Source organism: Crotalus tigris, unplaced genomic scaffold (genome assembly GCF_016545835.1).
Source record: "Crotalus tigris isolate CLP2741 ecotype Arizona unplaced genomic scaffold, ASM1654583v1 scf7180000018491.14276545383:2951260, whole genome shotgun sequence".
NCBI classification, from domain to species: Eukaryota; Metazoa; Chordata; class Lepidosauria; order Squamata; family Viperidae; genus Crotalus; species Crotalus tigris.
The window spans coordinates 2,766,898-2,791,634 of record NW_024097037.1 but is presented as its reverse complement, the minus strand read 5'-3'; the positions used below and the strand labels follow the sequence as shown (position 1 = coordinate 2,791,634).

The 24,737-nt window shown below is 39.4% G+C and overlaps 2 protein-coding genes across 7 annotated transcripts in view; both read left to right on the top strand.

Annotated features, from left to right (window-relative positions):
* The window catches only part of IL2RB (interleukin 2 receptor subunit beta), a 35,836-nt gene extending 29,130 nt beyond the window's left edge, over positions 1 to 6,706 (top strand). For 3 of the 4 annotated variants that reach the window (XM_039353124.1, XM_039353125.1, XM_039353122.1), the window contains exons 9-10: positions 824 to 908; positions 3,214 to 6,706. In XM_039353124.1, the coding sequence (XP_039209058.1) occupies positions 824 to 908; positions 3,214 to 3,957 (829 nt within the window). In that variant the 3' untranslated portion in view covers positions 3,958 to 6,706. The remainder of the gene's footprint in view (positions 1 to 823; positions 909 to 3,213) is intronic. The other variant, XM_039353123.1, reaches the window with a different exon arrangement.
* Positions 6,707 to 11,528: 4,822 nt separating this feature from the next.
* Positions 11,529 to 24,737, top strand: part of TMPRSS6 (transmembrane serine protease 6) — a 31,311-nt gene continuing 18,102 nt past the window's right edge. For 2 of the 3 annotated variants that reach the window (XM_039353120.1, XM_039353119.1), the window contains exons 1-5: positions 11,529 to 11,644; positions 13,803 to 13,959; positions 14,431 to 14,573; positions 14,931 to 14,998; positions 15,664 to 15,848. In XM_039353120.1, coding sequence (XP_039209054.1) covers positions 11,561 to 11,644; positions 13,803 to 13,959; positions 14,431 to 14,573; positions 14,931 to 14,998; positions 15,664 to 15,848 — 637 coding nt within the window. In that variant the 5' untranslated portion in view covers positions 11,529 to 11,560. Of the gene's footprint in view, positions 11,944 to 13,802; positions 13,960 to 14,430; positions 14,574 to 14,930; positions 14,999 to 15,663; positions 15,849 to 24,737 lie in introns of all 3 variants that reach the window. The other variant, XM_039353121.1, reaches the window with a different exon arrangement.

The following is a 24,737-nucleotide window of genomic DNA, read 5'->3' as shown; positions in this document are numbered from 1 at the left end:
CCACAGGCAGCAGTCACAACTGTGACATCATATACAAAGATTTCTCTCTCCCATATTTGGGCAACAGGGTATAACATACAGCATTCTAGATAACTCCTCCCCTGTTTCTTCCCTCCCTAACACAACTGGCAAAAGTGAGACAGAACCTGTGGCCTAGAGGTTAATACATCTGCCTAACATGCAGACAGCCCAGGTTCGAATCTCAGAAGGGTATGGTTGAAAAGAGCTAAAGAGTTCGAAATAGCTATTCCAGTTCTCCCTTAATTCTTTGCTAGCAATCCAAATTTTAGAAATATATATATATATATATATATTTATATTTCTAAAATTTTCTGAGGTTTTCATGGGTGTTTGTATGTAAGTCTTTGGTTATTCGGGTTTTCTCCCGCGTCAGATTGGAAGTGTCTTGGCGACGTTTCTGAAGTTCTGAAATCCTAGAATGCAGATCTCTCATTTCTCATTATTGTGAATTTATAAAAGGAAAAGATGGTGTTCCATTAGAAATCAGATAGCTCTAATTCTATATTGCCTTCCTCCATGATAACAACTATCAGGAAATATGGGCAGCCTCAGTCTAGAAACCAGAACAACATTGTAAATATATTTGAGAAACCCATACTACAATTTGCTGCTATGTAACAGGATAACCACAAAAATACTGACACCCAACCTCTAAAGAATTCTGAAAATGATGCAAAAATAGAGAAAAGATTTTGACACATTGTTTTGATCCAAATCTGTTGTTTCCATGCTTGCTTATGACTGTTCGCCAAACTCTTACTTACAGTACTTTTCATTTTCTTCCAAAATATGCTTGCTTTAGCTTTAGAAAGATGCTTAAGATCAATTTGCCAGATCCAGCTGAGTTCTTTCCATCTCTCACTGGTATCCATGGAGGAGATATTCAGGTATGAGGGGAGGGGGGCTTAGAAATTGATGGATATGTAGCTTAGGACATGACTGCTATCTGGCTAGAGTTAATCTGATGCATGCTTCTCATTACACATAGAGTAATATCTAGGATGCAGTATTAAATAATTAAGCTAAGATGAAACTTAGAAATACTGTTGTTAATAATTAATATTTATTACTACCAAACAAATGGAGAATCAACATAATTAGGTTTTTAAATAATTGCACAAAAATGATTAGAACAGTGATCAGTTCTAATCACTGATTCTTGGTGAAATCAGTATAGCCCTAATTTAATCTGTTTGTTGTTTACTAACTGAATGTTGATATTTGTTTAGCAGTAGGCAATTGTTTAGTTTTACCAACATTACTGATTTTATTAAAATTGTATTTATACTTAGCAAGAAAAAAGGCTAAATAAATATTTACCCACATTGTGTGCATTCTTGTATCCAGTAGCATGTGCTACTTTATCAATAGTTTTGAATTAATTATACAATTTTGAAAAATCCAAATTTCTACATATTTTGGGTTTCTCCAAACTGTTGGGGAACTTTGAAATGGGTTGTATATAATCTCATATATCTCTTCTTTTTTCTTGAGTGTATGATTTAGATCAAAATACATCTTCAATATCAACCTATCATATTAGCAAATTAGCAATGCAATTAATAAATTCAGGAGGAAGAGCTTTCTCTACCCCTTCTTTCACCCCCCCCCTTGTCATATATACACATGTTTTAATTTTAAATGTAGTTTCTAGGTCTAAATAGTACAGAATCAAAACATTCTGCAGGAACACTTAGAGCCTTAGTGACAATTAAAGTTGCACTTATGTCACTACCACTAGCATAATAAGAATCTGTAATAGATGACAAAGGTCAACTGTCTGATAAAATCAAATCAACCAAAATGATATATAATATTCAAAACTTCACTTTCAAAATTTAGGTCAAACCACATATTTGGTTGAAAAAATATAAACTAAACTGGGAAGCAGATGCTGTTGTTTTAGTTTTTAATCAGAGTAATAGGAAATGTTTAACCTTTGCTTTTCTCTTCTGAAACAAAATTTCTAGGTAACAGAAATCTAGAATGAAAATTCCTTTCCCTCCTTGCCAACAACATTATTCAAATAATATTTAGCACTTAGATGAGGAATAAGGCAAAGGCCACCATCACCACTCCTATAAAGGTAGCCTAAGGTAGCTTTTAGAACGCGTAGACATAATATAGTATAGGTGATTTTTTTATGTCATCGTTATGTATCTGCATCACAAATAGTTTTTATTTTTCTAAACAGATTAGAAGTTAATTTCACAATGTGTTCTTTTGCACATACACAAAATGAAAGGGTAATGGGGGTACATTAAGATATCTACCCATATTTGCAGAATAAATAAGAGCAAGCTAAATAAAAGCTGTTCTGCACATTTATTGAAAAAAAATGCAAAATCCGGTCAGTTCTGTGTTAAATGTGCCCAAAATTATCAGGTGCCCCCCTTTTTTGCAAATCATTTAATTCACACATTTTAGTTTGGTTTAAGATTTAGGAAAATTAAGCGCTCTAGGGACCATCTCATGTATAGATGTCAACGAGGGGAGAGAAGAATAAAGTTAATGTCCTGCTTAGCAGTTACCTTAATGAGAGCCTCTATTCACAGAGAGAGTAAAAATTTTATCTACCTTAGTGTAATAAAGGAAGTGCCATTTGATTTGGGAAAAAGTTATTAAAAATTTCCCATCACTTCTTAGCCTTCTCTGTCAGTCATTAATCGGCTTCCAGAAGATGACTTTTAGAAGTGTCAAAGAGGCTGTAGAGAGGACTTCACTTTTGGAAGAAAGAGATTATAGGAGATGACAAGGTTGAACCAGAGGGAGGGGTCAAATGAGTCATGAGTCCCTTCAAGAGATCTAAGTCTAGCCTACCTTGAATTCTTTTCTATTTTTAACTCCCACACATTTCCCTTAATGGTCACTTGGCCAGATTCTTGTAGCAAACTTAAACTTAAATTTCAAATACAAAGTTGTCCTATTTCAGTCTTCTCCATTCTAGTATCTTCTAGTTATGACCATACTGGCTGGAGCCAAAATATCTGGGAGACACTAGGCTGGGACAGGTTGCTCTAGGAAATATGGCACATGATGTTATTATCTATGAAATATACCAGACAGAAATGTTATAGGCCAATTGCTTGTGGAGATGGGATAAAAGATCCTGAACATCTTTATGTTAAGATATGAAATCTGCGCTGCAGCTCATTTTGAATACTAACCCCCTTTCTGTACTTTTCCAACCAGCAGAAGTGGTTGTCCTCCCCAGCATTCATTACTTCCTTCAACATTGCAGCTGAAGCACCCAATGTCTCTATATTAGAGATAATGCAAAATAGCAGCAAGGAGTCCTGCCTTCTCCCTCCTAAGGAATACTTCACAAATATTGAGAACACAGCAGAGACCGGTGGAGAGTCTTCAAGCAGCTGCTTTATGAATCGTGGCTATTTCTTTTTCCATCATCTTGACTCCCTTGAGATTGATTCCTGCAAGGTGTATTTTACCTATGATGCTGTGACTCGTAGTGAAGATAGTGATTTCTATTTCCACAAAGAGCTCCATGAAGCAAGTCACAATTTCCCTTCATCTACCAACATCATGACAAACCAGGAAAATGGTGCCTTTATTCAAGATTATTCAAGAGACAATTTTCCATCAGGGGGGAACTTCCCAATAGCATCAACTGTAGAACAGAATGAAAACATGGAAGACAGAATTCCTCTTGTCTTGTCTTCAAACTCCCCTGAGCAGTATTCCATAGATGATTCAAGCAAGCCACAATCATCTAGCCACAATACTGGTGGAATAGAATTACTCAGAAATGAAGACTTATCTAATAATGTTATGAGAAATAATAGGGTCATGTTTTCAAACCAAGTCCAGTCCAATGATTTCTGCAGAGCCGCATCTTCCAGCCAGATCCCCAGTTCCTCAGAAGCCTATCTTTCCTTGCGGGATTTTCAGAGACATTACAGTCATCATTCTGTCTAATTCCACGATGGGAAGCCTCTTTTGAGAGCAAGACAGTTTCTTTATATATCATTTATTTGCTCCAGTCAAGAAAGCAGAAATAGATCTCCATTCTTTTCACATGATTTCTAACGGAAGAATGGGTAGATTTCATATTTTATGGGGATATCAATTTCAGAGAAACCTGGCCAGATACATTTTAGCAGAATGACACAACTCGTCACAGTCAACTCACCATGGGACAACTCACCACAGGACAATTCAACATGGGACAACTCAAGAGAGGGACAAGTAGAATTGCAGTTCACCCCAGTCTCAATGAGAACATGAGAACATTCAAACCTAAACAAGCCCCTCTGCAATTTACTTGTCTCTCTCTTGAATTAGCCCACATTGAACTGTCCTGCAGCAAGTTATTCCATGGCGAATTGGCCTCAGCAAGTTGTCCCACAGTGAGTCAGCTGGAGCGAGTCAGCCAGGGTGAGACAGCTGGGCCCAGTCAACTGCAATGAGTTGGCCAGGGTAAGTTGTCCTAGATCCAAATTTAAGGGCCTCCAAAGTTTATTTTCTATAAAATGCTTTTGTTATTGTTCTTTGCATAGAATTTCACAACCCAAAATCTCACATCACTAAATTTTGCTCTGAAATTGCCAAATGAAAAATTTACAATTTCAGCCCACAAGAGTTTTAATATAAGTTGCTGCTCCTGGTGTTGATTTTGATCAGTTCTTTTTAAATTTTATTTCCTTTTCATTGATGTGGGAATACAAATAGCCTTTGACTTATAACCACACTGGGGCCAGGATTTCAGTTGATAAGCAAGGGGATGCTACGGGGGATGCTGTGAGGATTGTAGCTGTGAGGATTGGTTGTAAATCCTTTTTTTTTTTTTTTTGGTGCTGTTGTATCTTCAAAAGGTCACCGGGGTTTTTTGCCCTTGCACTCTATAGAGGTTGAACAATGTAAAATGTGGCCTGTTTTTCTGCTGAAAAAGTGGCAGAATGGATAAAAATTGCTGTCTTATAAGAAATTGCAGTAGGGTTCTGCCCAGTGACATTCAAGTCAGTCTGAAAAACTGAAATCAGAATCTAACTGAAACAAAGTGGGTTTTTTTTTTTAAAGTATTGTGGTTATTATTCAAAGGTGCTTTGCTCTGCTCTATTACATTCCTCTCCAATCTCTTGTATGCAAGTACTAGAGGAGTAACTAGAAGATAATTTGCTGTTTTCATTGCTCCTTGCTCTGAATTTGAGCACTTCCCTATCACCATGGCTTCCACTCCCCAATCCCTGAAAAGGGTCTGAAGACACTTGGCAATTATTTCCAAATTTGCTGACCTTGTAATGCTGACCAAGGGTCACGCTGCTCTGTTCTGAGTTGTCACAATCCCTGCAGCAACAAAAGCAAACAGAAAACCCTCAGTGTTCCATGAAGGGATATCCAGTAAAAAGCCATCAAGTCACCTTTCTCTTTAAAAGCCTTCTCCTGCAGTCCAGAAACCAATAGGCAGGAAAAGGCAGAAGACTCGGCAAAGGAGGAAAGAAACCAGCCATAAACTGCAGAGAGCTGCAGCCTCTCAAAACAGAAAGGAGCTTCACGATGCTTTGGGATGCATTGGCCCAGCTGGCAAGACAGAGCACTATAGGGTCACAAGGCTGCATGTGGAGGCGTCCTTTCGTCAAACTGCTTTATACAATAAGCTGCTTTATTGTCTGTGGACTCCCTTAGGAGCAGCACCTTGGCTTGAGTCCAAATATAAGCTCATTTTTTTCCTGGGTTTTGATATATTTTGCTGAAACTTAATAAAGATTTTATTTTTAAAAAAGAAAGCTCATGGAAAGTTTACCATTTACTCCATTTTCTCCTGAGCTGAGATCCATAAGAGTGTTTGGGGAAAAACCTGTGTTTATATTTATTCCATAGTCTCAATATGGCATGTCAAAATGATTTCTGAAAACTTTCATTTTCTTGTACCATAAATATCCATGCCATCTGAACCTAATATTGTGATCTTCTAACTCTAAAAGTCCTGTTTCTCAGCAACATCCATTCTTTCATCCAGGACCCAAACAAGAAGCAGCAAAATACAATTTCAAATTTGGTAAACCCAATCTTCCTTTTTAATTTGTATCTTTTAACACTTTATATTTAACTGGTGGTTTTTTCCATTGCTTTATAAATTTAGATCTATCTTTTTGCCATTGTTTAAGTGGTACGTCAGTTATCAAAGCAGGTGTTGTCTGAAACAAAAAGATGATTCTTGTCAAAATACTCATTTTTATCACAAATATTCTCACCAACAGATTGTTTTAATTTCTTCCATCTTAATATTTCATTCTTAATTTCATTCCATCGCTAACCATAATTATTTCAAAATACCATACAATTCATATTTGTCATAGTAATGCCCAGGTATTACTTTGGGTGCCTTTCCCATCTTCCCCTTTTGCAAGAGACAAGCTTTATTTACAGAATGAATCTGTTCTCCAAAATTAAAAGGTGAAATGCAACATTGTAATGAAGTCGGAAAAAAGAGACAAAAATAAGCTAAATTATTTTTTCTGCAGGATTATGTCGATAATGTATTATTACTACTGTTTTGATTTTTTTGCATTTCACGCCATTAGCTAACTTGAGTTCTTTAGCATGAGAAAAGTGGGATTTTTAATTATATATTTTCAATATTCATATACAAATTAAGTGTTCTTTTTATTTCTTGTGAAGTGAATAGAGGAAAATGTTTCATGGTTTTTTAAAAAAAGTATTTGAAATTGGGATATTGAACAAATAATCTCTTTGTTTGATCAGACAAATGATCCAACTTTCATTTGATTAACAATAATTCTTGTGGAGCAACATCACCCAGTTCCCATGTGAGAAATCTGATAATTATCTTCATTGTATCCCTTGTTTGAAGAAAACATCAGGTCATTAGCTAGGAAGATGGGTGGATCAGCTCATTTAAACAGAGAGATCTGCACCTGTGCCTAAAACCAAAACCAATTTCAAGTACATGTTCAGTCAACATTTCTCAGACTTCCTCGTCTTTGAAGCAACAATAGAACTGCCACAGTCATGCAGACAGTACCTTTAATAATAACAGAATGAAATGAAATAAATTGTAACACATCATTAGCATACTTTCCACTGTGCCCATTCTTCTAGTTCATGCTGAATCAAGCCCTTTTATCTAATCTTCTGTATCAGTGGTTCTCAAGCTTTTTAATGCTGTGACCCCCAACCGGTCGTAAGTCGAGGACTACTCAATCGGTCGTAAGTCGAGGACTACTCAACTGGTGCAGCACCATTTGCAGAATGGGACTTTTGGCGGGCTCAGCAGGGCAGAGACAGCCTGGACAATTCCTATTGGCTTTTGAAAGCCAATAGAATTAGACTCTATTCAAGAAAGTCTATTCTATTGGCTTTCAAAAGCTAATAGAATAAAAGGGAGTAGCACAGCTAAGGAAAAGGGGGGAAAATGGCGGACTGCATTGTTTGGCGACCCCCGTAAAATGGTCATTCGACCCCAAATGGGGTCCCGACCACAGGTTGAGAACCACTGTTCTATATCCACAGTGCACAATCAGAAGTTTCCAAGGTTTCAAGTGCCCTCCCCGAGAAGACTTGGCTTTGTCTTTAACAGACTTTGATCTAATTGATATTTTGAATGTGTCTAAAGGGGAAATTATAAATACTAGGCTAGATTATAAGCAAGCTAAGTATAGTTAAGTTTAATTTAATGAAAATTGAAAAAAAATTCAAACAGAGTTTTTGTTCTGCCTCCAAATGCTTTGGAGTGGCGTCCACAATACATCACTTAGTGCAGTGTTTCCCAAACTTGACAATTTTAAGGCATGTGGACTTCAACTCCCAGAATTCCACAGCCAGCGTTGCTGGCTGTGGAATTCTGGGAGTTGAAGTCCTCATGCCTTAAAATTGTCAAGTTTGGGAAACACTGACTTAGTGTTTGGTTGATCCAAGATCCTGGTAAACCGAGAGTAAAATTTCTTAATTTAAATTGGAGGAATCTCTCATTAGGATATAATCAGTGATTCCTGGGGTTTTTTTCTGTAGTGTACAAAAAAGGCTACTATGTGGATGAAGGGGGAACCTCTTCCCTTTATCAGATTTTGTCAATCAACAACTTGTTTATGTAGTTTTCCTGCTTTTCTCAGAACAAAGGGTCTATGAAAAAATGTGGTTAGCATTACAAGCACAATATTAAATTGAAAGCTGCTTGCCAACTGCAACAATACAGAGGTTGCGGCATTGAAATGACTTGATATTTCATGGTTTCCTGTTTTCTAATCATGGCAAGCTCTCTTGCTTGATATAATTATTCTTCCAATTAACATTCACACTCAATAAACACATTCCCATCTGATGCTTTTTACATAATAAGACTCTAACTATGAAGGCAATTTTAAATTTGCCACATGGTTAGTAGAATGAAAGAAATGCTATTTATCAATGCACCAACTTTTATAAAGATTTTGTCATACAGAGGTAGACTTGGATTGGAGGAAAACTTTACCATCAATTCTCAGAAATTATGATATGAAAAGGCTCTGCAGGTTTTCTATCTCTGTATGATAAAATCTTTATAAAGGTAATAGTGCTGTCCACACTGAAGTCCAAGCAGTGCAGTCTTTGAATAAGTAAGCACTAAAAGAGGAGGTGCTGCTGTTTTGTTTCTTGTCTTCCATAGAGAAAAGATGTGAAACCAGAGGAATAGATAGACAAATCTTGGAAGAATAGCAGGGCCACAATAAAAGTGTTAGCAGAGATATCTGACCTGGCAGGTACCTGACAACAGCACTTCCACACTCTGGCAGAATATGTGCATGTATTTGAGGGAGATGATTTAAAGAGGCAGGGCCACACAGCTTTTCAGTTTTCTTTTTCTTTTCTTATTTACAGATTCAATACTAGGGTGTGGTCTATTGCTTCCTTCAAGGCAAAAAGTACTTTTGTCTCTCAAAGAAGCACTTAACACCTCCCAAATAAAGCCACACATGTCCTTTCTAGTTACCTAAAGCAGAGTTCCCCAACATTTCTGGCTTTGCAGACCGGTGGGGGTGGGGAGAGGGGATAGTTCTTCATGAATGGCCAGCAAGTGCATGGGCAACATGCAGCTCCATTTGCATGAGTGGTGTGCATGCATGCATGCTGCTCATGCAAATAGAGCTCATGCACATGCGCATGCTCTCACCTGCTGCTTGCAGAAGTGAAGATACACGTGCTGGCACATGTGCTCACCGTCCATTTCCATGGCCCAGTTGCAATCCCCTCACAGCCCTCTAGTGGGCCACGGCCCACAGGCCAGGGACCCCTGACTGAAAGGATCCAGTTGGTCCTGGATCTAGATCATGGATGGCAAACCGCATTCTACAGAGCTCCACTGTCTCAAAGTTCATGACTGCAAGTAAAGCCCAGATAACTTTGCAAGATGTTCTACTAGTCAGCAAAATCTGTCCAGGTGGAATCCAAATCCAAGCAACATGAGTGATTTTATTGGTGGAATGTTTGGCAAAGATGTCTGTTGACAGGTCTTCCTTCCCTTCCCTATCTACCAGGGTATGGGCCGTCTTAAACAGAGCTACTGTGAGACATTATTGGACAGGGAAACCTTCACCTCTTTTTTTATACTTTAGAATTGCTTGTGAAATGTCTCCTGAGGGCAGGTTTAGAAAAAGGAGAAACATCATGACTTGGATTTCTGTGAGTAAAAATGTTAATAATGTAATAAGGATCCTCTTGGAAGTAAAATCTGGTCCTGTTCCAAGCTGGGAGAAAGACGCTGAAAAAATGATCTGCAGACAGGCTGCATTTTGGAAAGGAGGTCTCTGTTTGTTTGGTAGCCAGAAACTACAGTGACAGCAACATGTTTCTGGGGTGGCTTACAAAATTGGGTTGAGAGTAGGTGGGTTTTTATACATTCTTTGGGTTTTGTGATTGAGAATCCTGCTCCTGTGCAAAAATATGCCTTTTAATATTTTAATGGCCAGATTCCTATGTGGTCATGTAGGGGTCATGACTGGTTGTACTGGCAAAAGGGGAAATGCAAATCCTAAATGTTTTGTTTGTCTGAGCTAATCTTGTCAGTTTTGGCTCCTTGCCTTTTGTGTTATTTATTCAGAGATTCTGGCTTCTCTTTGTTTTTGAATATAATGGCCCAGCTTTCTGAATGGATACACAATATCCATTCCTAAAGACTACCCTCTTCAAGTTTCTGCTTGAGGCTGTTTTCCTATGGCAGGAAGACTGGGGCTGCTTTCTGGTTTTAAGAAGAGGTTTCTCGTCTTCTTCTTTATGGGAAATATAATATTCTGCCTGTTTTTAATATTAAGAATAAAGAGTATTTTATTCTGGGGAGAGAGGGCTTTCCTACAATCCTAAAATAATTTTTAAATGAGTCAAAGATAATCACAAGGCTGCATATCTGACTTGACTTTAAGTCTTTTAAGATAAGCATCAAACCCTGTGGCCATCCATATGTTATTGAACTGTAACTTTACTCACTGTTTTAGCCATTGATAAGGCATGCATTGAATTCAGTAACTATTGGAAGAATTTGTGTTGTCCATCTGGTAGTGGCTTAGAAGGATCAGACATCAGACATTTCAGATGATCCAAAGATAATATTAAAGATCAATGTGGAACCAGTGTTAGTTTTGTGCTATATCATCTTAAGAAAAATACAGGATTGCTTTCAATCTTAAAATAGGAGAAAAGGAAAGGAAAGGCACCAGATGTTGGTTCCAATTCTCTTATATTGGTAGCTGGCTGCTTCTTAGACCAGCTTACAAAATCACCATCTTCATATTTTTTTTTTTTTAAAAAAAATAGGAGTTTAAAAGTTCTGCCTTTTTTTTGTCATTAGCACTTGTCTGTATTGAACAGCTGGAGTACTGTTTCTTTTTTATGTTGTTTTAAATGTATATATAAAGTTCTTTTCATTTATTTCATTGCTTTCATCTGGCCATCCATCATGCTATAGTAAGTAGCTAATAATAGAGTAGAAAAACTGTTCTTACAGTTTGTTTTTTTTTTGTCAAAATTACACCTTACAAATTCACTTCTCTCTACACATTCTTTTTCTTGGTGACCTCTCCCTTTTTCTACTTCCTATTTGTGTTTTTCCTATACTTTGAAACTTCACTAAGCTTTTTGTGCAGACACACTGGTTTCTATTGCTGCTGTCTTTGAAGGTTTTTTTTCCCCCTCAGTGGAATCATTTGTAACTGTGCTTTGGGCATTTCTTTGCTTTAGAATCTCTCACTTTTAAGCTCACTTTCCCATCAGTTTCTCCAGCTTTGGAATCTTACTTAGCATTTCTCTGAGTTAAACTCTGCTTACTTTGAAGTTCACAGCATGTGTTTGATTTCACTCAACTCTAGATTTCCTTAAAATCAAGAACTTTTGGCCTTACTTATTATTTTCCACCAATGCTGGAAGCCAAGAGGTGTAACTAAGACAGGGAACAGTTGCTGGGCAACTAGGTAATAGTTTCTAGAGCAGGGTCCAGAGGGAGAGAGAGGTAGGAGCAAGTACAGCATTATCTTCTCCATTGCAATATCCGTTTAACCTTCCACTAATCACTTCTGAGCTCTTGTTGGCCACTATGTTTTCTAGTCACCTGCTCTGCTGGAGAGATATTAAGTCACTTGGTACTATAGTTTCCCCAGGAATTAACTATATCAAACAGGTATGGTGGTGCTGTTTTCTTGGACAAATCTGTTAGACAGCATAGCTGTTAAGAGACACAGAACTTCTGGCTAGGTAGCCATGTGATAGACAATCAATTCCCAGGACATGTTCTGCTTTCCATGGAGCATAGGGCAAAGGCCAAAAAAGCAGGACAGAGGATTGGACAACTCATCTCAGAGAAGACCTTGAGTCTGAGTAAATATTAAACCTCACCGGTGTTTACATATGGCTTTGTGTGTGCCTCATTTTGGATGAGCCTGTGTCAGGTGAACAATACCACAGAAGGCTTCAAATAAGGTAAGACTGTAATTTTAGGTTTACACCAGAGGGGAGGGGGGGTTGTATGTGGGTGTGGATGTGAGTGGGTATTTATGTATTACAATTGATCCAGGAAGGAAGGAAGGAAGGAAGGAAGGAAGGAAGGAAGGAAGGAAGGAAGGAAGGAAGGAAGGAAGGAAGGAAGGAAGAGATTACCTGCTAGTTGCTGCTAGGAATTAGCAATTTTGGAAAGCCCAAATTATTTTCTTTTAGAGGTTTTTCTGTAATTCTATCAAAAAAGAAAATACTGTGGAAATACTTAATTGGAAAGGCAAATCATTGGTCTGTGATCTGGACTACAATGACTATAAAAGTGGGAAGTGAACTGTGTTAATTGCTCAGAGTAGGATTCTTGCCACTTTTGAAAAACTAATACAGCCTCATCTCAAGAAGCTTTCCCCACCTTGATGCCCTCCATTTGTGTTGAGATTACAGTTAGCAGCATAATCTGTATTGATTGGGAAATCTGGAAGTTGTAGTCTTTGGAATGTAGCACATTTGGAAGATTTAGACTATTTTCACAAAGGGACTACTGTGTAATATATTAAACTTTCTGCAACAGGAAAAGGCACAAAGGGAGGGCACTTCAAGAAATACTTCAAGAGGATTTAATCTCTCTCTCTTCCACACACATAGCATACTGAAAGGAAAACAAAGGAAGGCATAAGTCTATTTATTTCAGGTCAAATATAAGCACTGTCCAAAGTGCACCCCCTGATATATACAGACAGTCCTTGACTTATAACCAAAATTGAGCTAAAAATCTCTGTTGCTAAGTAAGACATTTGTTAAGTGAATTTTGCCCCATTTTACAACCTTTCTTGCCACAATTGTTAAGTGAATCACTTAACAATCACTGCAGGTATTAAGTTAGTGACATAGTTGTTAAGTGACTCTGGTTTTCCCATTGACCTTGCTAGCCAGAAGCTTACAAAAGGTGATCATATGACCCTGGCACAGTGCAACCGTCATAAATATGAGTCAGTTGCCAAGCATCTGAATTTTGATTATGTCACCACAGGCATGCTGCAAATGGTTGTAAGTGTGAAAAATGGTCATAAGTCACTTTTTTTCAGTGTCATTGTAAAACAGTCACTAAATGAACTGTTGTAAGTTGAGGACTACCTGTATTTATGGTGAATTTATGGGATCACTTTGATTAGGAATATTTCCCTCCAAGGCATTGTCATAATGTAGTGAGATTTTTTATGAACTTTGTCTCCTTGCTGAGCTGATATTGAATTCCATGCCTTGCTACTTAATTTCTTATCCTATCGTCAAAATGTATATAATCAAATGACCACAAAACTATGCAAAGGAAAGACTTATATGTTGACATGTGGTCTGATCCAATGTATATTTACACTAAAAGAAGTCTGTATGTTTAATGTGGCTTATTCTCAGATAAATTTACAATGAATTCCAGCCTTTCAGTATTGAATTTTAGTAGGTCACTGGGGGGGGGGGAAAGTAGTTAAGATATTGGTCTGGGTATTTATGGTGCCTCTTTTGATCCTTAAAATAGCCTACAGCCTTCAGATGTAGCATCAGATGCTAGCATATATCTAGTACTGAAATAAAATTCAGTGACATGCCAGTTAGATGCTGTTTACTGAATTAAGAAAGACAGCATCTTGTCTTCCCCTACTCTTTTTATTCCTTGTGGACTAATCTACCCCTGAGCACAAGAAAGTACTTCGGCATTCTCGAAACTGTGCTTGCTTCCATTTTTCCTTATCTATAAATGTGCCCTAGAAGTAGTTACGTGAGAATCTAATACATTTGGAGAACATAAATATAAATCTTAGATCGTAATACCTGCTTTGCTGTTTGCTAAGGTAACCATGACTGAGGGAGAAGAACAGGAGGAGGACCCAGTGGAATTACCACAAAACAGACAGAAGAGTAAAATGGTTATCTACCAATGTTGCATCCCACTTTTAATAGTCTTGGTGCTGTTGGGCGGAGCTGGAGCAATAACTTGGTATTTCTTAGGTAACAAATGCAATACATTATTCTTTATATTTCTGATCCAATATTGGAGATCAAGGAGAGAATGTGCTCAGGGGAAGCATTACAGGGAGAGGAGTCAATATAGCTATGTGTAACCTGCCTCATGGCCATGTCAAGTGACTATTTAGTTCACCTGCAATCAAGGTGTACACCACATAAGATGTAGAGATTATTTTGCCATAATGTGTCATTAAATTGGTGTGGTGTGTGTGGTGTGGTGTGTATGTGTGTTTGTGTTTGTAGATCTTATTTTCTGTTTAAGTCCAATACAGCTGAACTTGCATTTTCTAAAATTGCCAAGTTCTAGACTTCAGGCAAGGAATTATTACACTACAAACACAAGATTTGTGTGTAGTATAGATGGTGTAGTTACTTTGGGCCTGTGATCTAATGGCAATGTTTATACACTTCCATTACCTAGAAATAATCAGCATCTGTATCTCTTTATGGCAGACTACAGACCATGGTATCTGGATTCTGCTCATCTGCATTTCTACTCTGGCAGCCTGAGGATCACCAATCGGCAGTATTCCCAGGATCATGGGAGAATGGAATCCAGAGCTTTCTGGACAGAGAGATCAAAGATACAGAAGATGGTGGGATTTCATGAGTAGAATAGCATATTCAACTAGGTAGTTTAATGGGTATGAGCATAAAGCTTAACAGCTTTTTTCCTGGATCTGCCCCAGTAGTTTTGTAGTAGTACAACATGCAAAATTAAATATGTCCATAGTCTCTCTCCTATTATTATGTTCATCTAACTCTAATATTGCTCATGTGTTTTGTACCTGGTTCTGGATAAAACTATTGGGAACAGGGATAATTTAAATATATGGTAATCTTCATTAAAGCTAGATGATTTAGTTTCATGCACTAAATGAGAGGTGACATGTATTGTTAAGGAGAACATACCGATATCTCAGCTTGACATTATTTAACAATCTCCTTTACAGTTAAAAGATCTAATTCATGCCACTAACCTGGCCTCTTTCTACAACTCCAGTGCTGTCTATGCCTTTGGGTGAGTGAAGCATTATTAGTTTTTTGAGAGAGCATAGAACATGGATGGTCAGAAGTAGAACCTGATCTAACTGGCTATAGATGCTCTGGTGTGCATTTATACAACCTGGTTTTAGAGTTTGTATTGAAGCAGTAGGTATGAACTTAAATGGACTCCAGAAGATGGTAGAGGACAGGAAGACCTGGAGGAACATTGTCCATGGGGTCGCGATGGGTCGGACACGACTTCGCAATTAACAACAACAACTGACTTACTACTTCATAATAATAGGATATTTGTGAGCTTACACTTGTATGTATATGTTATTCTAGTTTGTGCTTCATGGGGTACAGGAGAGTATTATTTCCATCCAAAGAAATTTCTTCTATCTCATCTGAATTATAGTTTTGTAACTGGCCTTTTAATGGTGAATTTTCTAGCAACTGCTCTCCCCCCCAAAAAAATAAAACAGTGGATCTTGTTATTCTGACACTTGCCTAGATCTGTCTTGCAATGTAAACAAACAATTTTGGATATATTTTGATTATAGAATTGGATAATTGGATTGAGTTATCCCTTGTGATGATTTGAAAGGTTCTAGATTCCTAACTTAGTTATCATAGTTTCATGATGTTTCTAGAAAACTAGAAAAGAGATGATAAATGTGAAAATTGTTTTCCTAACAGAGAAGGGTCTTTGACATGCTTCTTCTGGCTCGCCCTTCAAGTCCCAAAAGATCGGCAGGTGGAAATGACAGTGGAGGAAGTAAAAGGCACGCTTTATAATGAACTTCTTACCAGTTTCAACAGAACAGGGTACAACTCTTATCAGACTGACTACAGAATTGATCCAGAATCTTTGATTTTATTGGGTAGGTACTAATTATATATCTTCCCTTAATATTTCCAAGAAAGCAGCTTCCAAAACTGAAATTCAGATATCTTGATACTGAGGGAAAAAGTGCAATGAAGTCATGTAGATTGGGGTTGCATATAGATATACCCAGGGCTTTTTTTTGTCATAGAACAGCCAGAATGGAGTTCTGGCACCTTTTTTGAATGGAACCTTGTAGGGTAGGCAAGGTGGATTGTATGACATCTCTCAGTTCCAGCACCTTTTTCTTTTATAAAAAAAAGCACTGGATATACCTATGTACTGCCAATAAAAAAGAAATAATCTTCAAGAGCAATTAATCTTGCAAAACATGTCTTCTCTAGAAGAAACCACATTGAAAAATTATGTTTACAGTAATTTAAAGTAATAGTTATGAGACGCTAGATTGCACATGCTAAAAAGAGAAGTATACATAGGAGCCTGATTCAACCGAACAGCCCATTGAAGTCAGTGGAAAGATCTTGTATATATTGTATATTTATCTGGTTGTCTGGTTATTTGAACATTTTGGCCCTTTTGAGCCATTAGAATAAGTGAGAAAGCGCTACAGGTTTCCCTTCTTTCATTACAAGGGTTCTCTCTTTCTTTGAAAAGGCAGCATTATATCCAATTCTTTGAATTTCCTATGGATCCATGCATGGTATCACCAAATGAGTAGCATTGTTCCTTTCTACTTGTACTGTCTGCAGATGAAGAGAACTGGATCTAGATCTAGGGTCTAGGCCTTTTCAATTTGTTTGCATTAAATTCTCATTCAAAAAATAAAGAGATTTTTTTTTTAAGAGAAGAGAATTCGAGAAACTCTCGAGGGTGGATTGTGGGTTAATAAATTGGTTAGATAGTTACAAAGATAATGGAGGTATCTTTTCATTCAGGAACAGATGATAAGATCTTTATCACTTGGGCGGTAGAAAGACACTTACTTTTTACCTAAAGAGCAACTGAAAACTTTTATATTTCAGATATTAACCCCTCTGTGCAAGCTAGAGTTGTATACCAATAGCTTCACAAGATTTTGCACCAGATTTATCACCAGAGTAATAGGTGGATCTTTTTTTTCAAAATGTCTTCAGAGGACAAAATAATTTTCCAACAATTTTGTAGGGAAAGAACTTCCCCTTAATAATAATAGCAAATGGAAGTGTTGTTTACCTCACTTCCTTTAGACCAGTGGTTCTCAACCTGTGGGTCGGGAACCCATTTGGAGTCAAACGACCATTTCACGGGGGTTGCCAAACAACGCAGTCCGCCAATTTTTTCCCCTTTTCCTTAGCTGTGCTACTCCCTTTTATTCTATTGGCTTTTGAAAGCCAATAGAATAGACTCTCTTGAATAGAGTCTAATTCTATTGGCTTTCAAAAGCCAATAGGAATTGTCCAGGCTTTCTCTGCCCTGCTGAGCCCGCCAAAAGTCCCATTCTGCAAACGGTACTGCACCAGTTGAATAGTCCTCGACTTACGACCGGTTGAGTAGTCCTCGACTTACGACCGGTTGGGGGTCGCGGCATTAAAAAGGTTGAGAACCACTGCTTTAGACCAAGGGTATCAAACTTGCAACATCACGTGATGTGTCACGACGTATCATGACTTTTTTTCCCATTGCCAGCAATGGGGTGGGTGCGGTTTAAGCATGATGCAGCCGGCCCATGGGCCTGCAGTTTGACACCCCTGCTTTAGACTGAATTGCAGCATGAAAAGCCCAGGAGAAATGATTGCACACTGAAAATCAAGGTACTTGCACAAACCTGTGGCCACTTCATAACTGAAATGAACCTCACACTCCATGAGTGGGAATTTCTGCAGCACTCTCCTCTCCCTTGCTGCTTTGCATATGGAAAGAAATTAAATAGCCAGAGCAAAGGAGAGTGAGGTTGAAAATGAGGCAGTTGATCTCCATGCTGGACTTCCCAGCTGTTCTGCAATGTTCTAAGACAGTGGTTCTCAACCTTTCTAATGCTGTGACCCCATAAAACAGTTCCCCATGTTGTGGTGACCCCAAGTGGGTGTGGCCACCAATAAGAGGGAGTAGGACAGCTAGGGAAAAGGGAAAAAAATGGCGGACTGCGTTGTTTGGCGACCCCCGTGAAATGGTCGTTTGACCCCAAATGGGGTCCCGACCCACAGGTTGAGAACCACTGTTCTAAGAGAACAGGGAAAGCCTTGCCTTTTTTACTCAGAACTAGAGAGTTGATTCTTATCTCCAGATCTGCTTTCAATGTTTCTCACAGATTTATTTAGCAAGGAGGTTTGTGGAAGGCTGAGGATTGCATTAAAGCAACTCTATTCTACTATTCCTCTGACCGCTTTTTATACCAACACAGAAATCTAGCAGCATTATACCTGAAATCTCAGATAAAGTGTACAAATGGTTAATCTTCTTTCTAGAATTTTATAGTTGTGTGCATTTTTTTCTCCCCTTTTATTCATGCTAAGCAACCAGGAACTTCCTTAATTGCCTTTTACCTGGTTTCCCTTGTCAAAATCACCTGATATTAAAGACTAATGGAGAATATTTTTTACTTTATTTACCTAAGCCATTTTCTTTCTATTTTTTCCACTCTCTTGCTTCAGTGTTGAACATTCTTAAGTTCTACAGATATGTTTTGCACCCTGTAGTGATTTATCAATGCATTTGATAAATGTATTTATCAATATATTTCTTAGTGAGTGTCAGGATGCTCCTTCAGTCCATCCTTCAATGCTTCTTTCCTCCCCCCCCCAACAAAAAAAGGAGAGAATTTTTTAATTTAATAACTAGCTTGTAATAGTTTCAGCTTTAGTCACTTTTATCCTATAACACTCCCTCCCCAGGCACTCTAAGGCTAGCTAGCATGCCTGGCAGAGATTTTGTTTGTGAATTTGTAGAGGAGGGGGCAGAATTTAATTCAGAGGTGAATGCATCCATATTTTAATAGGCAGTGCTTCCCATATATCCTTTTAGCATTGCAGTATAAAACACAGGATTGCTGGAAATTCATGAAAATACATATCTTAAGTCAAAATCTACACATTGCAAAAAAGGCTTTAGAAATGAATTGGGATCTGATCAAAAAGCACCAAGGGCTTCCCAAGTTATTAGGAGGACAGAAGTTATAGATGTGCAAAAAAGAAAATAATAATAATAATAATAATAATAATAATAATAATAATAATAATAATAATAATAATAATTGGATAATCAAGTGCCTAGAAATAACAGGAGTCAGTAGAAACATCACAAAATTTGTGCAAAGATCGATGGCACAATGGAAGACACAGTTGCAGATCAATGGTGAGAGACTGGGAGAGGTTAATATCAAGAGAGGAATATTTCAAGGAGATTCATTGGCACCATTACTATTTGTTATTGCACTGTTTCCTCTGTCAACAATACTGAATAACTCAGGACATGGCTATCAAACATCAAAAACATCTATCAGACTATCCCATCTTCTTTACATGGATGATCTGAAGTTGTATAGAAAAACATCATCTGAAATAGAATCGCTGCTCAACACTGTCCGTATATATAGCCAAGATATTGTTATGGAGTTTGGCTTGGACAAATATGCCACACTTACTATCAAACAAGGAAAAGTAGTGAAAACTAAACTCAAGATGCCCCATGAAAATAAGATTAAGAGTCTGGATGAGGAAGATTGCTACAAATACTTGGGTATCCTTCAAGCTGACAACATCAAGCACACTGAAGTCAAGAAAAAGATTAGAGGTGAATACATCAAGAGAGTGAAGAAAATCTTAAAGTCCAAACTCAATGGAGGAAATACCATAAAGGCAACCAACACCTGGGCAATCCCAGTCATTAGGTACACAGCTGGAATAGTGGACTGGACTCAAGCAGAACTAAAAGCAATGGATAGGAAGACCAGAAAAATAATGACAATGAATCATGCCCTTCATCCACGCAGTGACATTGACTTTATCTACCAAGGCAAATAGGTGGGCGTGGAATGCTACAAGTACATCAGATGGTTGAAGAAGAAAAAATGGCTTTGGAAGAATATCTGAAGAACAATGATGAAGATGCACTGAAATTAGTATATCAGGAAGGCTTACTAACTACTGGAGAGACCAAACTGGCCTACAAGAAAGACCAAATGAAGAACAGAATAGAGGCATGGGAAGACAAAGCACTACATGGCCAATACATGAAAAAAATAGCTGGGAAAGCAGATAATAATAAGACCTGGCAATGGCTAAGAGCAGGAAAATTGAAGAAAGAGACCGAGGGACTAATTCTGGCTGCACAAGACCAAGCCTTAAGGACAAATGCATATAAAGTCAAAATTGAGAAGACAGCAACAGACAGTAAGAACCGCCTATGCAAAGAAGCTGAAGAAACAGTGGACCACCTGGTAAGCTGTTGCAAGAAGATCGCACAGACTGACTACAAGCAGTGGCATGACAAAGTAGCAACAATGGTGCATTGGAAGATCTGCAAAAAATATCATTTGCCAGTAAGCAAAAACTGATGGGATCATAAAATAGAGAAAGTCATAGAAAATGATAAAATTAAACTGCTCTGGGACTTCAGAATTCAAACAGACAAGCACCTGCAACATAACACCACAGACTTAACAATTGTCGATAAGAAAAACAAAAAAGTCTGGATAGTGGACGTGGCAGTGCCTGGAGACAGCAGAATAGACGAGAAAGAACTGGAGAAGATAACAAAATACAAAGACCTACAAATAGAAATAGAAAGACTGTGGCAAAAGCAAGCAAGGGTAGTACCAATAATGATAGGCTCCTTGGGTGCAATCCCAAAACAACTGGAGCACCACTTGAACACCATTGGCATTGACAAATTCGCTATTAGTCAATTGCAAAAGGTGGCCTTACTAGGAACTGCTTCCATCCTGCGACGATACCTGTAATACCATCAAACATCCACACCTGCCTATTCCAGGTCCTAGGTAAGGACTCGAGAGGTAGACAAAATGCCAAATCCAGTCTGAACATCTGGCTGACTGTGCGATGATCCATAATAATAATAAGCCTTGGGTGCAATCCCAAAACAACTGGAGCACCACTTGAACACCATTGGCATTGACAAATTCGCTATTAGTCAATTGCAAAAGGCGGCCTTACTAGGAACTGCTTCCATCCTGCGACGATATCTGTAATACCATCAAACATCCACATCTGCCTATCCCAGGTCCTGGGTAAGGACTCGATAGGTAGACAAAATGCCAAATCCAGTCTGAACATCTGGCTGACTGTGCGATGATCGATAATAATAATAATAATAATAATAATAATAATAATAATAATAATAATAATAATAATAATGTTGGAAGGGACCTTGGAGGTCATTTGGTCCAACCCCCTGCTCAGGCAGGAACCCTACACCATTTCAGATAAATGGCCATCCAGTCTCTTCTTAAAAACTTCCAGTGTTGGAGCATTCACCACCTCTGGAGGCAGGTTGTTCCACTGGTTAATTGTTCAGGAAGTTCCTCCTTAGTTCTAGGTTACTTCTCTCCTTGATTAGTTTCCATCCATTGCTTCTTGTCCTGTCTTCAGGTGCCTTGGAAAATAGTTTCACTCCCTCTTCTTTGTGGCAGCCCCTGAGATACTGGAACACTGCTATCCTGTCCCCCCTCATCCTTCTCTTTGTTAAACTAGACATACCCAATTCCAGCAGCTGTTCCTTATATGCTTTAGCCTCCAGTCCCCTAATCATCTTTGTTGCTCTTCTCTGTACTCTTTGTAGAGTCTCAACATCTTTTTTACATCGTGATGACCAAAATTGGATGTAGTATTCCAAGTGTGGTCTTACCAAGGCATTGTAAAGTGGTATTAATACTTTACGTGATCTTGATTCTATCCCTCTGTTAATGCAACCTAACACTGTGTTGGCCTTTTTGTAGGGGAAAAGCTCATAAAAAGAGGAATGAGGAGTAAACAACCTATAGAACATTTCATAAGGCAACAGTGCTAAAATTTTGGGGGTTATATAATTAGAACTGGTTGTGGCTATCCAGAAACAGCCAGTGGTCGGATTCAAATATGTGAACAACCAGTTCTCTGTGTGGATGCCGCTTCCAGAAGTCCATTCTGGGCCTGGGAAACAAAAAATTAGCTACTGGTTTGCCGAAGTGGTGCGAACTGGCTGAATCCCACCACTGGATTCCCCATAGCTCTATCCTGACATGCACCAGTGCTGTGATGGGCCAATATGACTGCTTGCTTTATTCCCATAAACTCAGCAGTAGATACTGGCCAATATCAAGGTTGCTAAATCACTGGCCACAAGCTGTATGACCAGCATGCCTCTAATGGGCCTGTCACTAACCTTGGGGGAAAGAGACAATCAGATAATGGTAGAAATAGAGTCTGGCAGCACTGAACCCTTGATGGCCTTTGTCAATGGAAAAATCACCTTTGACCGCCAGTAATTTCTTTCCCCAAATTTCTCAAAAATCCCCAACAGGCTGTAGCCTTTTTGGATCATGGCTTTACCATCACCAAATACCCACAAGGGGACAGCTACAATGTGGATATGTCCTTTGTATCAATATGCCACTTCTGCAATTTCAAAAATGCCATAAGTAATATAATTATAATTGTTTCCAAATGATATGGCTTGTTTTCAGATCTTGCAAGCTTTTCATTGACAGGTTGGGTTTGTATAGCTCATGGATTCTGCATGTTTTGTGTTGGAGGGCACCTTTGTAGTTTTTGCATGCATTGTTGTGAAATTCATTTCAATTTAATTCCTTTAATTTGCATGGCCACCCACTCACTACAACAACATTAAAAACAACTTAAAAATCAATAATAACAAATACAACAAACCAATGCAAATATACATGATTATTATGAAGAATTCATCATTCACAAAATGACTTTCCCACTAAACCAACTTGTTAAAAGCACTGATTTATTCACATAGTACAGGGGTGTCAAACTCAATTTCATTGAGGGCCGCATCAGCATTGCAGTTGCCCTCGGAGGGGTGGGGATGTGTGGCGAGGGTGGGTGTGGCCTACTGGGTGGGTGTGGATGGAGTGGATGTGGCCTACTGGATCGGCGTGGCCAGCTCTACATCATTCGCGTCAAGGGTGCCTGTGGGGGCCTGGACAGGAGTGGGACAGATCTGAGGGTTTCTGGCAGAAAGGGGTGGAACCAGGGCAAGTGCCAAGGCATGGTCCACTGGAGGAGCCTCACTGTTCCTCTCAGGCCATGTGGGAGGGCTGGATGGTGGTGCGGGCTACCAGGAGCCCTGGACAGCAGAGGTCAAATGCCCAGCCTGGCCCTCGAGCACCCGCGGCACCAAGCCCAGACCCATTTACCCAAGGGGGCGCCCAGCTGCACTTACCTCCTCCTCAAGGCTGCTGCTGCTGTGCTTGCTCTCCTTACCCAGGTTGCTCATGATGGGTACGAGGGCAAAGTCAGAGGGAGGCCCATTCCCTCTCCATGGGAGGAGACCCGGCTTTGTATCCAAAGCTTCCTTAGCTATAGAATGGGAGACCCCAGGATAGGCCAGGAGGAGGGGGCAAGGGGATGGTGAAAGGGCAGCAGGGCAGGACTAAGGCAGGACTTCCCTCAGACCCTCCCTCTCCTTCTTTCCTTCTTTCCTTCCTTCCTTCCTAAGTACAGAGTGGTGGGAAAATATTTGAGATGAGGGAAGGAGAAAAACAGGCAAGAAATGCAGCTGGGGAGGTGCTACCCTTCATGAGGAATGAAGAAATGCACCATCGCATATCTGGCTTGGTGGGCTCTGGTGGAGGGGATGCTATGAGCAGCGTGAGAGTCAATGTTACCTGCGCAATGCCGCCCAGCCCCCAGCCTGCCTGGTTTTGGCAGGCAGTGGGATACTTTCTTCACAGCGTCAAGAGATTGAGCCAGGCGGTGCGAAGCTCACCAGCTTTGCATCTTGCTGCCTGCTGAAACTGGGCAGGCTGGGGGCTAGGCAGCATTGCGCTTCTCATCAGGTTCGCACCACCCGGCTCAGTTCTTGGCGCTGTGAGGAGAGCACCCCGCTGCCTGCTGAAACCCCTCCCCCAGAGCCCATTAAGCCAGATATGTGAAGTAGGTAAGGGCAATTTGCTGGCCATTTCTAGGTGATGGAGCATTTCTTCATTCCTCACAAAGAATGACACCTCCCCAGCATGCACCCAGGGGGTGGGGCCAACGCGGCAGGGGCTGTTCCTCGCTGTTTCCAGATGGCCTTGTGGAGCTAAGACTGAATGAGTTTCAGCATAGATGGTCACCACAAAATTGTACATTGGCTCCCGGCCGGCCTGGGCCAGGGCCACAGCAGCGGGGGCCATTCCCTCACTCTTTCCAGGATGGCTTCGCAGGCCACATGAAACCACTTCGTGGGCTGCATCCGGCCCGGGCCTTGTGTTTGACATGTCTGACATAGTAGCTGTCTCATGTACCATACCCACTTTACCAACAGAGTGATTCCTCCTATCCCTGCTTATCTTTGTCCTTTATTTGGACAAATTGGCACCTTTCCACAGTCCTGGGCTGCAGTTGCATATCATATTTATTTTCTAACAAAGTTTATTGGGCACATTTCAGGTCAAAGTTGTTTGGGGAAATAGTGATGGAACTGGAAACTGGCATTTTCCTCTGCAGCATGTATCTTCTTTTATATTCATCTGTTTAAAGCAAAAGGTCAGGTGGGAATGGGAGCCTGTACGTGCTGAGGGAGATGTCTCTCAGCATATTTGTGTCCTACTGATAAAATATATTGTGATATGACTTTAATGTAGCCCAACCTGTAGGAACCTATCATTATAGACCCTGGTTTTGAGCTTAGAATGATGTGTGAAATAAGCAAACGTATCTTTAAGATAGTGTGATTAACCCAATTAGCAAAAAGTGTGAAACTGTCTCTCACACTTTGCTTA